Consider the following 15,000-nt stretch of genomic DNA (forward strand, 5'->3'; position numbering starts at 1 on the left):
AATCAAATAGTAAACAAAAAAAAACAAAAAAAAACTACAGCAAAAAACCGGTGGCGCTGCACTATAGCGAAGCCCTTTCCCATTGGAAGAGCAGCCCGCTGTTGATGTTTGGTTGTTGTTTCTTTTTCTTTTTGTTTTTTTTTTTAAGAAATCTATTTTGATTAAAAGTAACATCTGTTCCTCCTCCCCCTTCATCATCATCAATATAAACAGAACAGTCTCAAAGTCTGTGGCCTTTCATGCCCTGCTCTCATGGTGACCTCAGTTTCGATACCCCTCCACTGTTGTTTGAGGAACGTGGTGGCGTTTTTGATCAAAAGTAATATCTGTTGCGATTTAAAGTAATACAATACAATACAATACAATGACGTTCGTCCTTGGGATTGGAAGATGACCATGGCTTCTAGAGTCAAATGGAAGATCGGTGGCTGTTGGTCAAGAGGTGACTGATGAGGCCAGTCCGGGTCGATCCTGAAGGCTCACCCACATGTGGGACAGTAGGACATAAGTGGGTGGGTGCTGTCGTGGCAGTGAGATGCTGCCCGGGCCTTGCGCACAGCATGCTTTCGTAAGGCCCGAGCAGCATCCACTTGCACAATAAAATACAATACCTTAAGATTTTTTTTTTTAGGTATTGCAACCTTCAAGCATTTCTTGTAGTGGGTTTTTTTTCAATACTGGTACATTCGCCACATTGCAGGAAGTACCATAATTATAATTAACAAATACTGAGGCCAGGAGATGAGTAGCACTGACTTGAAGTGTACCTTGTGAATGGAGAGAGTTACCACTTTTTACTGCCATGATTATAGTTTTTATTGTTGGTGGTGTGGATTTTTGGCATATGACTGGCATCCTTACTGCACCACAAGTTGCCTGATTTGGGGTTTTGCAGGCCTGGTACGCCTGTTACATTGCAGGTACCCCCGATTTGAGGGGGGTGGGGGGGGGTTGTTGTTTTTGTTGTTGTCTTTGTCGTCATCATCATATTCATCATCATAATCATCATCATCATTATCATCATCGCTGTCATTATTATTATTATTATTACTATTATTATTATTACTATTACTATTATTAAAAATATTTCTTTAAAAAAAACTACGTGTTACTTGCTCATCTGTTACCCTCGATAGTAAAGATATTATCTTGTCTTGTCTTGTCTTGTCTTGTCTTGCCTTGTCCTGTCCTGTCCTGTCTTGTCTTGCCTTGTCCTGTCCTGCCTTGTCTTGCTTTGTCTTGTCTAGTCATGTCTTGCCTTGCGTTGCCTTGCCTTGCCTTGCCTTGCCTTGTCCTGTCCTGTCCTGTCTTGGCTTGCCTTGCGTTGCCTTGCCTTGGCTTGTCCTGTCCTGTCCTGTCTTGGCTTGCCTTGCGTTGCCTTGCCTTGGCTTGTCCTGTCCTGTCCTGTCTTGCCTTGCCTTGCCTTGCCTTGTCCTGTCCTGTCCTGTCTTGCCTTGCCTTGCCTTGCCTTGCCTTGCCTTGTCCTGTCCTGTCCTGTCTTGCCTTGTCGTGTCTTGTCACGTCACGTCTTGCCTTGCTTTGCTTTGCATTACATTGCCTTGCCTTGCCTTGCCTTGCCTTGTCCTGTCCTATCCTGTCCTGTCCTGTCTAGACTTGTCTTGTCCCTCTCACTACCTACAATTGTAACACCCACCTGGTGAAGTTGAGCTGCCGGCAGACCACCGCAGCGGCTTGCACATTCCACCCGTCGTCGCAGACGGTGCCCCAGGTGTTGTTGTGCAGGATTTCCACCCTTCCTTCATTCTGGGTGGAGCCTCCCACCAGGCGCACTGTGTCGGCCGTGGCTGACCCTGGAGTCATGGATGTTGGACATCGTGATGATGGTGAGGATGGCGGTGATGATGGTGAGGATTGTTATGGTGGTGGTGATGGTGATAATGGTAGTGATGATGGTGATGGTGGTGATGATGGTGAAGATGGAAGTGATGATGGTGAGGATTGTTATGGTGGTGGTGGTGATGATGTTGATAATGGTAGTGATGGTGGTGATGATGGTGATGGTGGTGATGATGGCGGTGGTGGTGGTGATGATGGTGGTGGTAGTGGTGGTGGTGATGATCATGGTGATAATGGTGAGGATGGCGGTGATGATGATGGTGGTGATGGTGATGGTGTTGGTGGTGGTGATGGTGGTGATGATGGTGTTGGTAGTGGTAGTGGTGATGATGATGGTGGTGGTGGCGGTGGCGGCGGTGATGATGATGGTGGTGATGGTGGTGGTGGTGGTGGATGGTGATGGTGGTGATGGTGGCGGTGGTGGTGGTGATGGTGATGGTGGTGATGGTGATGGTGGTGGTGGTGGTGGTGTTGGATGGTGGTGGTGATGATGGTGATGGTGGTGATGGTGATGGTGCTGGTGCTGGTGATGGCGGTGATGATGGTGATGGTAGTGGTGATGATGATGGTGGTGATGGTGGTGGTGGTGGTGGATATTGATGGTGGTGATGGTGGCGGTGGTGGTGGTGATGGTGATGGTGGTGGTGGTGATGGTGGTGGTCGTGATGGTGGCGGTGATGGATGGTGGTAATGGTGATGATGATGATGATGATAATGATGATGGTGGTGGTGGTGGTGGTGTTGGATGGTGGTGGTGTTGGATGGTGATGGTGGTGATGGTGATGGTGATGGTGACGGGTGGTGGCAGTGGTGGTGGTGGTGGTAGTGATGATGATGATGATGATGATATTGTTGTTCCAATTAAGGCGGACTGTGTCGGCCCTGTATGCGCCTGCGTCATGTATGTGGACATGATGATGATGGTGGCGATGATGATGGTGATGGTCATGTCGATAGTGATGGTGATGATGATGGAGATGGTGATGGCGATGGCGATGGTGATGGTGACAGTGATGACGATGGTGATGATGATGATGATGATGATGATGATGATATTGCTGTTGTTGTTGTTGCTCTTCTTATTCTTCTTGTTTTGGGTGGTGGTAGTGGTGGTGGTGGTGATGTCAGTGGTGATGGAGGTTGTGGTGGTGGTGGTCGTCGTCATAGTTGTTGTTGTTGTTGCTGCTGCTGCTGGTAGCTGTGGTGGTGGTGGTGCTGGTGTTTGCTGTTGCTGTCGGTGTTCATGTTGCTGCTGCTGCTGCTTTTGTGTTTGTCGCGGTTGTTGTTTTTCTCGAGCTCAATGTTGATAGCATTGTTATTAACGATGGTAGTAAATCATCATCATCATCATCATCATCATCATCATATCATCATCATCGTCGTCGTCGTCGTTGTCGTCGTCGTCGTCGTCATCGTCATCATCATCACAGCAGCAGCAGCAGCAGCAGCAACGTAAGTAGTGGTAGTGGTAGTGTTAATGTTGTTGCTGTTGTTGTTGTCGTCGTCGTCGTCATCATTATCATCGTTGTCGTCGTCATCATCATCATCACCACCATAATCTTGACATTATCACCTCATCATCATGATCATCACCATCGTTGTCATCAGTAGTCGTAGTAGTAGTAGAAGAAGCAGTAGTAGTGTTAATGGTATTGTTGCTGTCATCATCATCGTCATCAGCATCATCAACACCACCACCATCATCATCTTGATCGGCATTATCATCATCTTCATCATCACCACCACCACCACTATCATAACCATCATCATTATCATTGTCATTACTACTTTTACAGACAGACGCTAACTCACCAGGATCACAATTACCAAACTCACCGGGATCACAATCGCCATCTCACCACAATCACAATCACCAAACTCACCACGATCACAACAATCGCCAACTCACCAGGATCACAATCACCAACTCACCACGTTCACAATCGCCAACTCATTACGATCACAATCACTAACTCACCACGATCACAATCGCCAAACTCACCGGGATCACAATCGCCAACTCAACACAATCACAATTACCAAACTCACCACGATCACAATCACCAACTCACCAGGATCACAATCACCAACTCACCACGTTCACAATCGCCAACTCATTACGATCACAATCACTAACTCACCACGATCACAATCGCCAACTCATTACGATCATAATGACTAACTCACCACGATCACAATCGCCAACTCATTACCGTCATAATGACTAACTCACCACGATCACAATTACCAAACTCACCAGGATCACAATCGCCAACTCACCACGATCACAATCGCCAACTCACCACGACCACAATCGCCAACTCACCACGATCCGATCACAATCGCCAACTCACCAGGATCACAACAATCGCCAACTCACCACGATCACAATCGCCAACTCACCACAATCACAATCGTTAACTCACCACGATCACAATCACCAATTCACCACGAGCACAATCACTAACTCACCACGAGCACAACAATCACCAACTCACCACGATCACAAGTACCAACCTCACCACGATCACATTCGCCACACTCACCACGATCACAATCACTAAAATCACCAGGATCACAATCACCAATCTCAACATGATCACAATCACCAACTCACCAGGATCACAATCGCCAACTCACCGGGATCACAATCGCCAATTCACCAGGATCAAAATCACCAACTCACCACGATCACAATCGCCAACTCACCACGTTCACAATCGCCAACTCATTACGATCACAATCACCAACTCACCACGTACACAATCGCCAACTCACCAGGATCACAATCACCAACTCACCACGTTCACAATCGCCAACTCATTACGATCACAATCACTAACTCACCACGATCACAATTACCAAACTCACCACAATCACAATCGCCAACTCACCACGATCACAATCGCCAACTCACCACGATCACAAGTACCAAACTCACCACGATCACAATCGCCAACTCACCACGATCACAATTACCAAACTCACCACGATCACAATCGCCAACTCACCACGATCACAATCACTAACTCACCACGATCACAATCACAAACTCACCACGATCACAATCACAAACTCACCACAATCACAATCACAAACTCACCACGATCACAACAATCACCAAATCACCACGATCACAATCACCAACTCACCACGATCACCAGTACCAAACTCACCACGATCACAATCGCCAACTCACCACGATCACAATTACCAAACTCACCACGATCACAATCGCCAACTCACCAGGATCACAATCACTAACTCACCACGATCACAATCACCAACTCACCACGATCACAATCACCAACTCATCACGATCACAACAATCGCCAATTCACCACGATCACAATCGCCAACTCACCACGATCACAATCACCAACTCATCACGATCACAACAATCGCCAATTCACCACGATCACAATCGTTAACTCACCACGATCACAATCACCAACTCACCACGATCACAAGTACCAAACTCACCACGATCACATTCGCCACACTCACCACGATCACAATCACCAAACTCACCACGATCACAATCACCAACTCACCAGGATCACAATCGCCAAACTAACCACGATCACAATCACCAAACTCACCACAATCACAATCACCAACTCACCAGGATCACAATCACCAAACTACCCAGGATCACAATCACCAACTCACCAGGATCACCATCACCAACTAACCAGGATCACAGTCACTAACTCACCAGGATCACAATCCACGCCAGCATCCTCGTAGTGACTGCAGTCATTGATGCCCCAGGGGTTGTGTCGGCACTGCCCAAGGCTCATCTCGTTCCCTTGGCAACGGACCTCGTCCAGCCAGATCTTCCCGCGTCCACTTCCGTAGTAGGACTGGGGCTTTGGGATAAAAGTGTGTCTGGAACCAGAGAGGACAGAATCCTCACCTTCTGGGGTTGCTTTTGTTGTTGTCCCCAGTGTGTGTGTGTGTGTGTGTGTGTGTGTGTGTGTGTGTGTGTGTGTGTGTGTGTGTGTGTGTGTGTGTGTGTGTGTGTGTGTCTGTGTGTCTGTGTCTGTGTGTCTGTGTGTGTGTGTGTGTGTGTGTGTGTGTGAGTAAGAGAAAGAAAGAGAGAGAGGGAAAGACAGAGATATCAGATTTACATATTTATTAAATAACAAAGCTTCACTTGTGTGTAGGGGGGACAGGGGGTGGGTGTTTTTGTAGTTTTGTTTGTTTGTTTTGTTTTGTTTTTTGTTCTTTTCTGCTTGTTTTGTTGTTGTTGCTGCTGCTTGTTGTGGTGGTGGTGGGGGTGGTGTGGGGGTTGGGGTGATGATGATAATGATGGTGGTGGTGGTGAATATGCTCCTGCTGTAGTTGTTGTTATTTGTAGCCATTCAAACGCGCGTAAACATAACACAACGCATATTCATGCACAAGCCCACACATACGCGCGTGCGCACGCACGCACACGCACAAACACACACACTCACACACACGTGCGCGCGCGCGAGCACCCCCTCCCCCTGCCCCTCCCCCCCACACACACACTTAGTAGTGATAGTTGTCATTGTTATTGTCGCTGCTGTAGCAACGGCAGTAACAGGCGTTATAGCAGCAGCAACAGTAGTAGCGAAAAATATTTAAAATTTACAAGGAGTAGCAGCAGCTGCAGCAACAGCAACAACAGCAACTAATGTCAACATCATCATCAACAACAATAACAACGACAATAATATTAATGATAACATCAACACAGATGACACCAACAACAATGACGACAACAACAACAATATCGACATCATGAAAAAACACCCAACAACAACAATTACATCAACATCAACAAAAATGACTACAACAACACCAACAACATTATCAACAACAATGACAACAACAACAACATCAACGAGAATGACTACAACAATCAACAACAATAACAACAACATCATCAACAACAATAACATCATCAACAACAACAACAACAATACCATCAACAACAAAAACATCGACATCAACATCAACAAAAACAACATAATCAACAAAAACATCAACATCAACAACAGTAACATCAAAAACAGCAATAACAACAACATCAACAATAACATCAGCAGCCAAAACAAAAACAACAATAATAACATCAACACACAAACACACAAAACAACATCAACAATGACAACGACAAAAACAACATCAACAACAACAACAACATTAACAACATCAAGAACAAACACGACATCACCAACAACAACAACAACAACACTAAACAACAACAACAACAAAACAGCAACAACAACATCAACGACAACAACACCAACAACAACATCAAGAACATACACAACATCATCAACAGCAATAACAACAATAAAAACAACAACAACAAACAAGAAAACAAAAAAACAGCGACAACAGGAATGACATCAACAAGAACAACAATAACAACATCAACAACAACTTACCCACGCGTGTAGCCCAGCTGACGACAAGCCACCTGAGCTGCATGAACGTCCCAGGAGTCGTCACAGATGGTTCCTGTCAACAATACACTTTGTTCAACCCCTCCAAAGCTTTCAAGTTCTCACATGTTTTGTTGGATGACAAAGAATAAGGCAACAAGACTTTGTTGACAACAAACAGTCTCAATCTGTAAACAACAAACACTGTCATGCAATTTTTTTTTTTTTTTTTTTTTAAATAATATATCACTTCCCTACTGTACACAACAAGACAACTTTGTTGAAACAACGTCGCTTTATAACAAGAAACATTGTCATGCACAAAAAAAAGAAAAAGAAAAATAAATTATATGAATTCCCTACTGTACACAACAAGACAACTGTGTTGAAGCAATTTAAATTCAGAACAACAAACAATGTCATGCAAAAAAATGTTGTTTTTAACGTCACTTTTTAATGTCATTTCGCTACTGCACACAATAAGACAACTTTATTGAAACAATCTAAAATTACAACAACAAACATTGTCATGCACAAAATGTTGTTTTTAACGTCACTTTCCTACTGCACACAATAAGACAACTTTATTGAAACAATCTAAAATTATAACCACAAACACTGTCATGCACAAAATGTTGTTTTTAACGTCACTTTCCTACTGCACACAATAAGACAACTTTATTGAAACAATCTAAAATTATAACAACAAACATTGTCATGCATAAAATGTTGTTTTTAATGTCACTTTCCTATAAGACAACTTTATTGAAACAATCCAAATTTACTCGTATAACAACAAACATTGTCATGCAAAAGATGTTGTTTTTAACGTCACCTTCCTACTGCACACAATAAGACAACTTTATTGAAACAATCTAAAATTATAACAACAAATATTTTCATGCATAAAATGTTGTTTTTAATGTCACTTCCCTACTAAGCACAATAAGACAACTTTATTGAAACGATCTAGACTTATAACAACAAAAAGTGTCATGCAAAAAATGTTGTTGTTTCTACTATCACTTTCCTACTGCACACAATAAGACAACTTTGTTGAAACAATTCGAATATATAACAACAAACATTGTCATGCAACACACACACACACACACACACACACACACACACACACACACACACACATATATATATATATATATATATATATATATATATCACTTCCCTACTGTACCCATACATTTCTACGTGCATTACGTTGCATGTTAGCGTTATTGCACGACCATGCAACCAAACCACCACACAGATACACAACCAGACAACCAAACAACCACAGAGACACAAAACCACACAGATACACAACCACACAACCAAACAACCACACAGACACACAACCACACAATCACACACAAAGCCACACAGATACACAACCACACAACAAAACAACCAGACAAACACACACAACCACACAGATACACAATCACACAGACACACAGCCATACAAGCACACAGAGACACAGACACACAACCACACATCAGCCCAGACAAACAGACACACAGACACACAACCACATAGACACACAACTGCACACAACCAAACACCACACAAAAACACAACCACACAACCACACAGACTCACAGACACACAACCACAGAGACTCACAGATACACAGACACACAACCACATTGACACACAACTACACAAAACCAAACACAACACAAAAACACAACCACACAGATTCACAGACACACAACCACAGAGACACACAGACACACAACCACACAGACACACAACCACACAAACACACAACTGCACACAACCAAACAGCCAATCAAAAACACAAACCACACAACCACACAGTCACACAGACACACAATCACGCAACCACACAGACTTACAGACACACAACCACACAGACTCACAGACACACAAACACACAACCAAACAAACACACAACCACACAGACTCACAGACTCACAAGTCATCTCTCGCACGGGCACTGCACATCCTCAGGGAATTAATGTCAGAGAGTGACACCAGTTTAACTCCCTTTCTCTTCCTTCGCTCAATTTCCTACCCCTTTCCCTTGACACACACACACACTCTCTCTCCCCCCCCCCCCCCCCCCCACCACCCCCCGCCCCCACTTTCCCTGCAACCAAACCTTCCCCCCCCTCACGCCCACATCATCACCCACATCCCCCGTCCCCCAACCCCCAGCACCTCCCCCCCCCACTCCTCCAACATCAGGTCAGTGAGCTGAACTACGATTTCCAGCCATTGAGTTCAACTCACCTCCTATACTACAGACACCATGCATTCACACACATGCAATCTTTTTCTGACGCTTACATCATACACCTGCACGCACTCATGATTTTTTTTCTTTTTTTTTCTTTTCTCAAGGCCTGACAAAGCGCGTTGGGTTTCGCTGCTGGTCAGACATCTGCTTTGCAGATGTGGTGCAGCATATATGGATTTGTCCGAACGCAGTGACGCCTCCTTGAGCTACTGATACTGATACAGACTATTGTGGTCTGCCAAAACCACCTCTATACTTGACAAAGCGTCTAAGACTCGAAAACGTCATTTTATCTTCATCTTAAAGGTACCTTTGATAAGACTCGAAAACGTCATTTTATCTTCAACTTAAAGGTACCTTTGATAAGACTCGAAAACGTCATTTTATCTTCATCTTAAAGGTACCTTTGATAAGACTCGAAAACGTCATTTTATCTTCAACTTAAAGGTACCTTTGATAAGACTCGAAAACCTCATTTTATCTTCAACTTAAAGGTACCTTTGATAAGACTCGGAAACGTCATTTTATCTTCATCCTAAAGGTACCTTTGATTTTTTTTTTTTTTTTTTTTTATCACATCAGATTTCTCTGTGTGAAATTCGGGCTGCTCTCCCCAGGGAGAGCGCGTCGCTACACTACAGCGCCACCCATTTTTTTGTATTTTTTTCATGCATGTAGTTTTATTTGTTTTTCCTATCGAAGTGGATTTTTCTACATAATTTTGCCAGGAACAACCCTTTTGTTGCCGTGGGTTCTTTTACGTGCGCTAAATGCATGCTGCACACGGGACCTCGGTTTATCGTCTCATCCGAATGACTAGCGTCCAGACCACCACTCAAGGTCTAGTGGAGGGGGAGAAAATATCGGCGGTTGAACCGTGATTCGAACCAGCGCACTCAGATTCTCTCGCTTCCAAGGCAGACGCGTTACCTCTAGGCCGTCACTCCACACAGTCACCACCTATTACTATGTTTTAATGAAGTTCCCACAGACACACACACAGTCAGGCTGACTGACCCCAAGTGTTGTTGTGGAAGACCTCCACACGGCCCTCGCTGTTACGTCCTCCTCCTACCAGACGTAGTGTGCCTGGCCTCTGGCCTGCAGCTGTCAGGGAAAGAAAGAATTGTGAATATCTTGATTCGTAACAGCATATAGTAGAATAGAATGGAATGTCTTTATTACCAAGTGTACCAGGGTCAAGAAGCATTAGGGACGCTCAGTTTGATTTTCCAGACAAACTTGGGAGAAAGGGCTAGAGCGGGATTCGAACTCAGACCCTTTCGTACTCTCATTATTGGCAGATGAGCGTCTTAGCCATTCTGCCGCCTTCCTCTTCTAGGATGACATCCATCCAAAATCAAAATGACAGGTCAGCGTGTCCTTGATTAAGGCTTGGTTGAAGTTGAAACAGACGAAACAAAAATATAGAAACGTCGTGTCCCAGGTCAGTGAGATAACCGTATCAAACACTTTTTCTCTCTTTCTGAAATGGTGCAGAGACAAAGAAAGAGAGAGAGGGAGGCAGAGAGAGAGAGAGAGAATATGTTAATATAGACTGAGAGAGGAGAGGCAGACAGACAGTCAGTCAGGCAGAGACAGAGAGAGAGAAAGAGAGACAGAAAGAGAGATAGATAATGAAACAGAATCACAATATAATAGACAGGGAGAGGGGAGAGAGAGAGAGAGAATGTGTGAAAAGAGATTGAGAGAGGACAGACAGACAGAGAAAGAGAGAAAGAAAGAGAGATAGAGAATGAGACAGAATCACAATATGATAATAGACATGGAGAGGGGAGACAGACAGACAGAGACATAGAGAGACAGAGAGAATCACAATATGAGAACAGAGGTGGAGGGAAGAGAGAGGGAGAGAGAGGGAGGAGTGAGAGAGAGAATATCACGATATGAGTAAAAGAGAGAGAGGGATAGAGAACGTGAGAAAACGAGACAGACAGACAGACAGACAGACAGGCAGACAGACAGACAGACAGTCAGACAGACAAACCAGACAAACAGACAGGCAGACAGGCAGACAGACAGACAGGCAGACAGGCAGACAGACAGGCAGGCAGGCAGATGAACAGTCAGACAGACAAACCAAACAGACAGACAGAGAGACAGGTAGATAAACAGTCAGACAGACAAACAAAACAAACGTACAGACAGACAGGCAGACAGACAAGCAGATAAACAGTCGGACAGACAAACAAGACAAAACAGACAGACAGGCAGACAAACTAGACAAGGAAGACAGGCAGATAAACTGACAGACAAACCTGACAAACAGACAGACGGACAGACAGGCGGCAAACTAGACAAGGAAGACAGACAGACAGACTAATCAGACAGACAAACAAACAGGCAGGCAGGCAGGCACAAAGACACGCACACACACACACACACACACACACACACACACACACACACACACACACACACAAAGAGCGCCACGGGCGTTATCAACAAAAACAACTAACAAAGTGCTTGAACAGAAGCCACCAACAAGATAAACTCGCAGTAGATAACTAAACCACCTATCTCTCCCGTGCTACTCGGAGTTGTCACCGCCTACCGCCACTCGCACTGTCGACACGATCTTTTTCTCAACCATAGAGCAGTTTGACCCTATCGCTGAAATATATCGATAGGATACGTTGTCTCTTTCGGAGACACAGAGTTGGCTATTGTCTTTTTGCAAGCTTTTTTTCTTCTTTTTTTTTTTTTTTTTTTTTTCATAAAACAAACCTTCAGTTGTATCCCATGTAACAAGCGTCTCGTGATCTGAGATTTTTTTTTTTTTTTTCGCTGACTAGGTCATGAGTCTGTCCTGTATGTATGTATGTATGTATATCAGGTTGGTTGGCTGTCTGCCTCTATATCGGTCAATCGGTCGGTTGGTCTGTCTGTCTGTCTGTCTGTCTGTCTGTCTCTCTCTCTCTCTCTCTCTCTCTCTCTCTCTCTCTCCTGGTGTGTACAAGTATCACACAAATTATTATTATTATTATTTGTTATGCCCACAATGTAAGGAAACTGAAGAAGATGATATGCATCTCTTTTTCTGTTGTACGTTTCCAGAATTTGTTAGAAACACATTTATTATAATGCCTCAAAGTATACTGAAAAATAAAAAAATATGTCTTTAAATTTAGGTTATTGGTGTCCTCTGCAAAATGCTGATACTGTCCGTAATCTGTGTCTTTATTAGTTATTTACATAAAGCGTTTAAAGTCAGAGAAATTGCGCTGACTTGGTGTTTTCATGAACGGAAGAAAATACTAATGACAGGATTGAAGATGTCTGTAACACACTCGTTCACAGGGCGCAAATGTATTTTGCTGAAAAACAAAAACAAAACAAAAAAGAAAACTATTATTATTCGTATTCTCCTGGGGGGTTTCTATGCGATTGCACGTTTCGAGGATGTGGGCCTGTTTTTCCCTTGTGTTTCCATGTACCCAAATAGGTACTGTGCCATCACCTTCACCGTCTAGTGTTGATGTCTTCTCTGTCATTATCATGATCGTCGTTATCGTTTCCCCCATTTCTCGTTTCTCTCTCTCTCTCTCTCTCTCTCTCTCTCTCTCTCTCTCTCTCTTAGATTTGCATTGGGAAAAGACAAGAAACCAACTCCGACGATAAAGGAATTGTTTTTAATAAAATAAAAAAATAAGGAGGACTTCCCACGAATTCTCGCACGCAACTGGGAGAAAACGTGGGAGGGAAACGACCACGACTTCTCGCAATCTCACGATTTCTCTCAAAGATTGCGAGAAATCGTGGTACAGGGTGTAACAACTCACACAAAGCCAAAGTGGGCGGTTTTCTCTGAACAAGAAAACGAAACTACTTTCCTCGTCTAAGTTCAACGACTATATCTCTCTTTCCCTTTCCCATATAAGACAACAATGTCACCTCACACAACTTCCCTTTGCAAAAAGACAGCCCAGAAGAACTATTAGCTGTCCAAAATAAAGCACTTCCTTGACCTCTACTCACGGAAACTGTTTTTTCAAGCACATATCCAATCTACAATAGATAACGCATCAACACAAAGGGACTCGGCCAGTGCGAACACCATGAAGCCATTACTAAATCTTCATAAACGGGGGCTGAAGCTGGTACTCCTAAAAAAGACTTCCCTATTGGACTCAGACTATAAACAAGCGAAGATTCTCCCTCTTATCCGTAGATTAGAGTACAACAAAGGAATAACAATGCACAAGATTATGACAGGAAATGCACCACCAATACTGATAAACAAATTCTCTGTAAATTCATCAAGGAATCCCCCCCAAAAGTCCATACCCCAATCCCAAGAACTGATTTCTTCAAATCCAGTTTGGTTTACTCAGGCGCCACTCTATGGAGCTGACTCCCAGAAACAATTAAACAACACCACTGCCCTACTACCTTAAAAAAACATGACCTTTCCCACCTTATGACAGTGTAATGTATTGTCCATTTTGTTGATACCGATTAACTCTTGGTGTGTACGGTTGCCCAGGACCTCCCACTCCCCCACCTCATCATATTATATTGTACCCCTGTTTCTTATGGGTGTGAATTGAAGTGTTATTTTATAATACTTCATTCGTTTGCAATGCATGTTACTTCTGTTTGCTTCTTCGGTTCTTTCAGTTCTTTCCTTTAAGTGTAGTGTACATTCATGCAGTAGTTACCCATTGCTCCATTGTCAATTGTCAATTCGATGTATTGATGTATATGTACCTATATGCGCATAGTCCTTATATATATATATATATATATATATATATATATATATATGTGTGTGTGTGTGTGTGTGTGTGTGTGTGTGTGTGTGTGTTGATTAGATGATTACAATGCATGTTACTTTGTTTTTCTTATTGACCTGCTGTTATCTATCACATGCTCCATGTAATAATTATGAGGTTATCTATTCATTAGTTGATATTGTTTTATTCTCTCTCTCTCTCTCTCTCTCTCTCTCTCTTTCTCTGTGAGTCTCCCTCTCCCTCTGTCTAACTGGCTGTCTGTCTGTTTATCTGTCTGTCTGTCTCTGTCTCTGTCTGTCTCTGTCTCTGTCTCTGTCTCTGTCTCTCTCTCTCTCTCTCTCTCTCTCTGTCTCTCTCTCACAAGGACAGATTGGAAGAATAGGCAATGCCTAAAATCTTAATCCTTGAATAAAAACGTTTTGAGTTCAGAGTTCTGAGTTCTCTCTCTCTTGTTCACCTGTGACAATTTTATTTTCATACTATTTCATATTGTTGAATTATGCTTCCTTTGGCAATGAGCATCCCCACCCCCCACCCCCAGTTATTGCAATGTCTATTTTTATTAGACTTACTGTTTTATATTCACATTAGGATAGTATATGTTAACATACACAATGTATGCTAATGTGTGTGTAAGTGTGCGTGTGCGTGAGAGAGAGAGAGAGAGAGAGTGTGTGTGTGTGTGTGTGTGTGTGTGTG

The 15,000-nt window shown here is 43.4% G+C and overlaps 1 protein-coding gene across 1 annotated transcript in view; it reads right to left on the reverse strand.

Moving 5' to 3' along the window:
• Positions 1-15,000, reverse strand: part of LOC143289859 (scavenger receptor cysteine-rich domain-containing protein DMBT1-like) — a 127,851-nt gene that overhangs the window by 108,737 nt on the left and 4,114 nt on the right. Inside the window, exons 2-5 of the mRNA XM_076599051.1 lie at positions 10,562-10,651; positions 7,284-7,356; positions 5,576-5,748; positions 1,655-1,811 (exon numbers count right to left, since the gene is read on the reverse strand). Coding sequence (XP_076455166.1) covers positions 1,655-1,811; positions 5,576-5,748; positions 7,284-7,356; positions 10,562-10,651 — 493 coding nt within the window. The remainder of the gene's footprint in view (positions 1-1,654; positions 1,812-5,575; positions 5,749-7,283; positions 7,357-10,561; positions 10,652-15,000) is intronic.

Source organism: Babylonia areolata, chromosome 14 (genome assembly GCF_041734735.1).
Source record: "Babylonia areolata isolate BAREFJ2019XMU chromosome 14, ASM4173473v1, whole genome shotgun sequence".
NCBI lineage: Eukaryota > Metazoa > Mollusca > Gastropoda > Neogastropoda > Buccinidae > Babylonia > Babylonia areolata.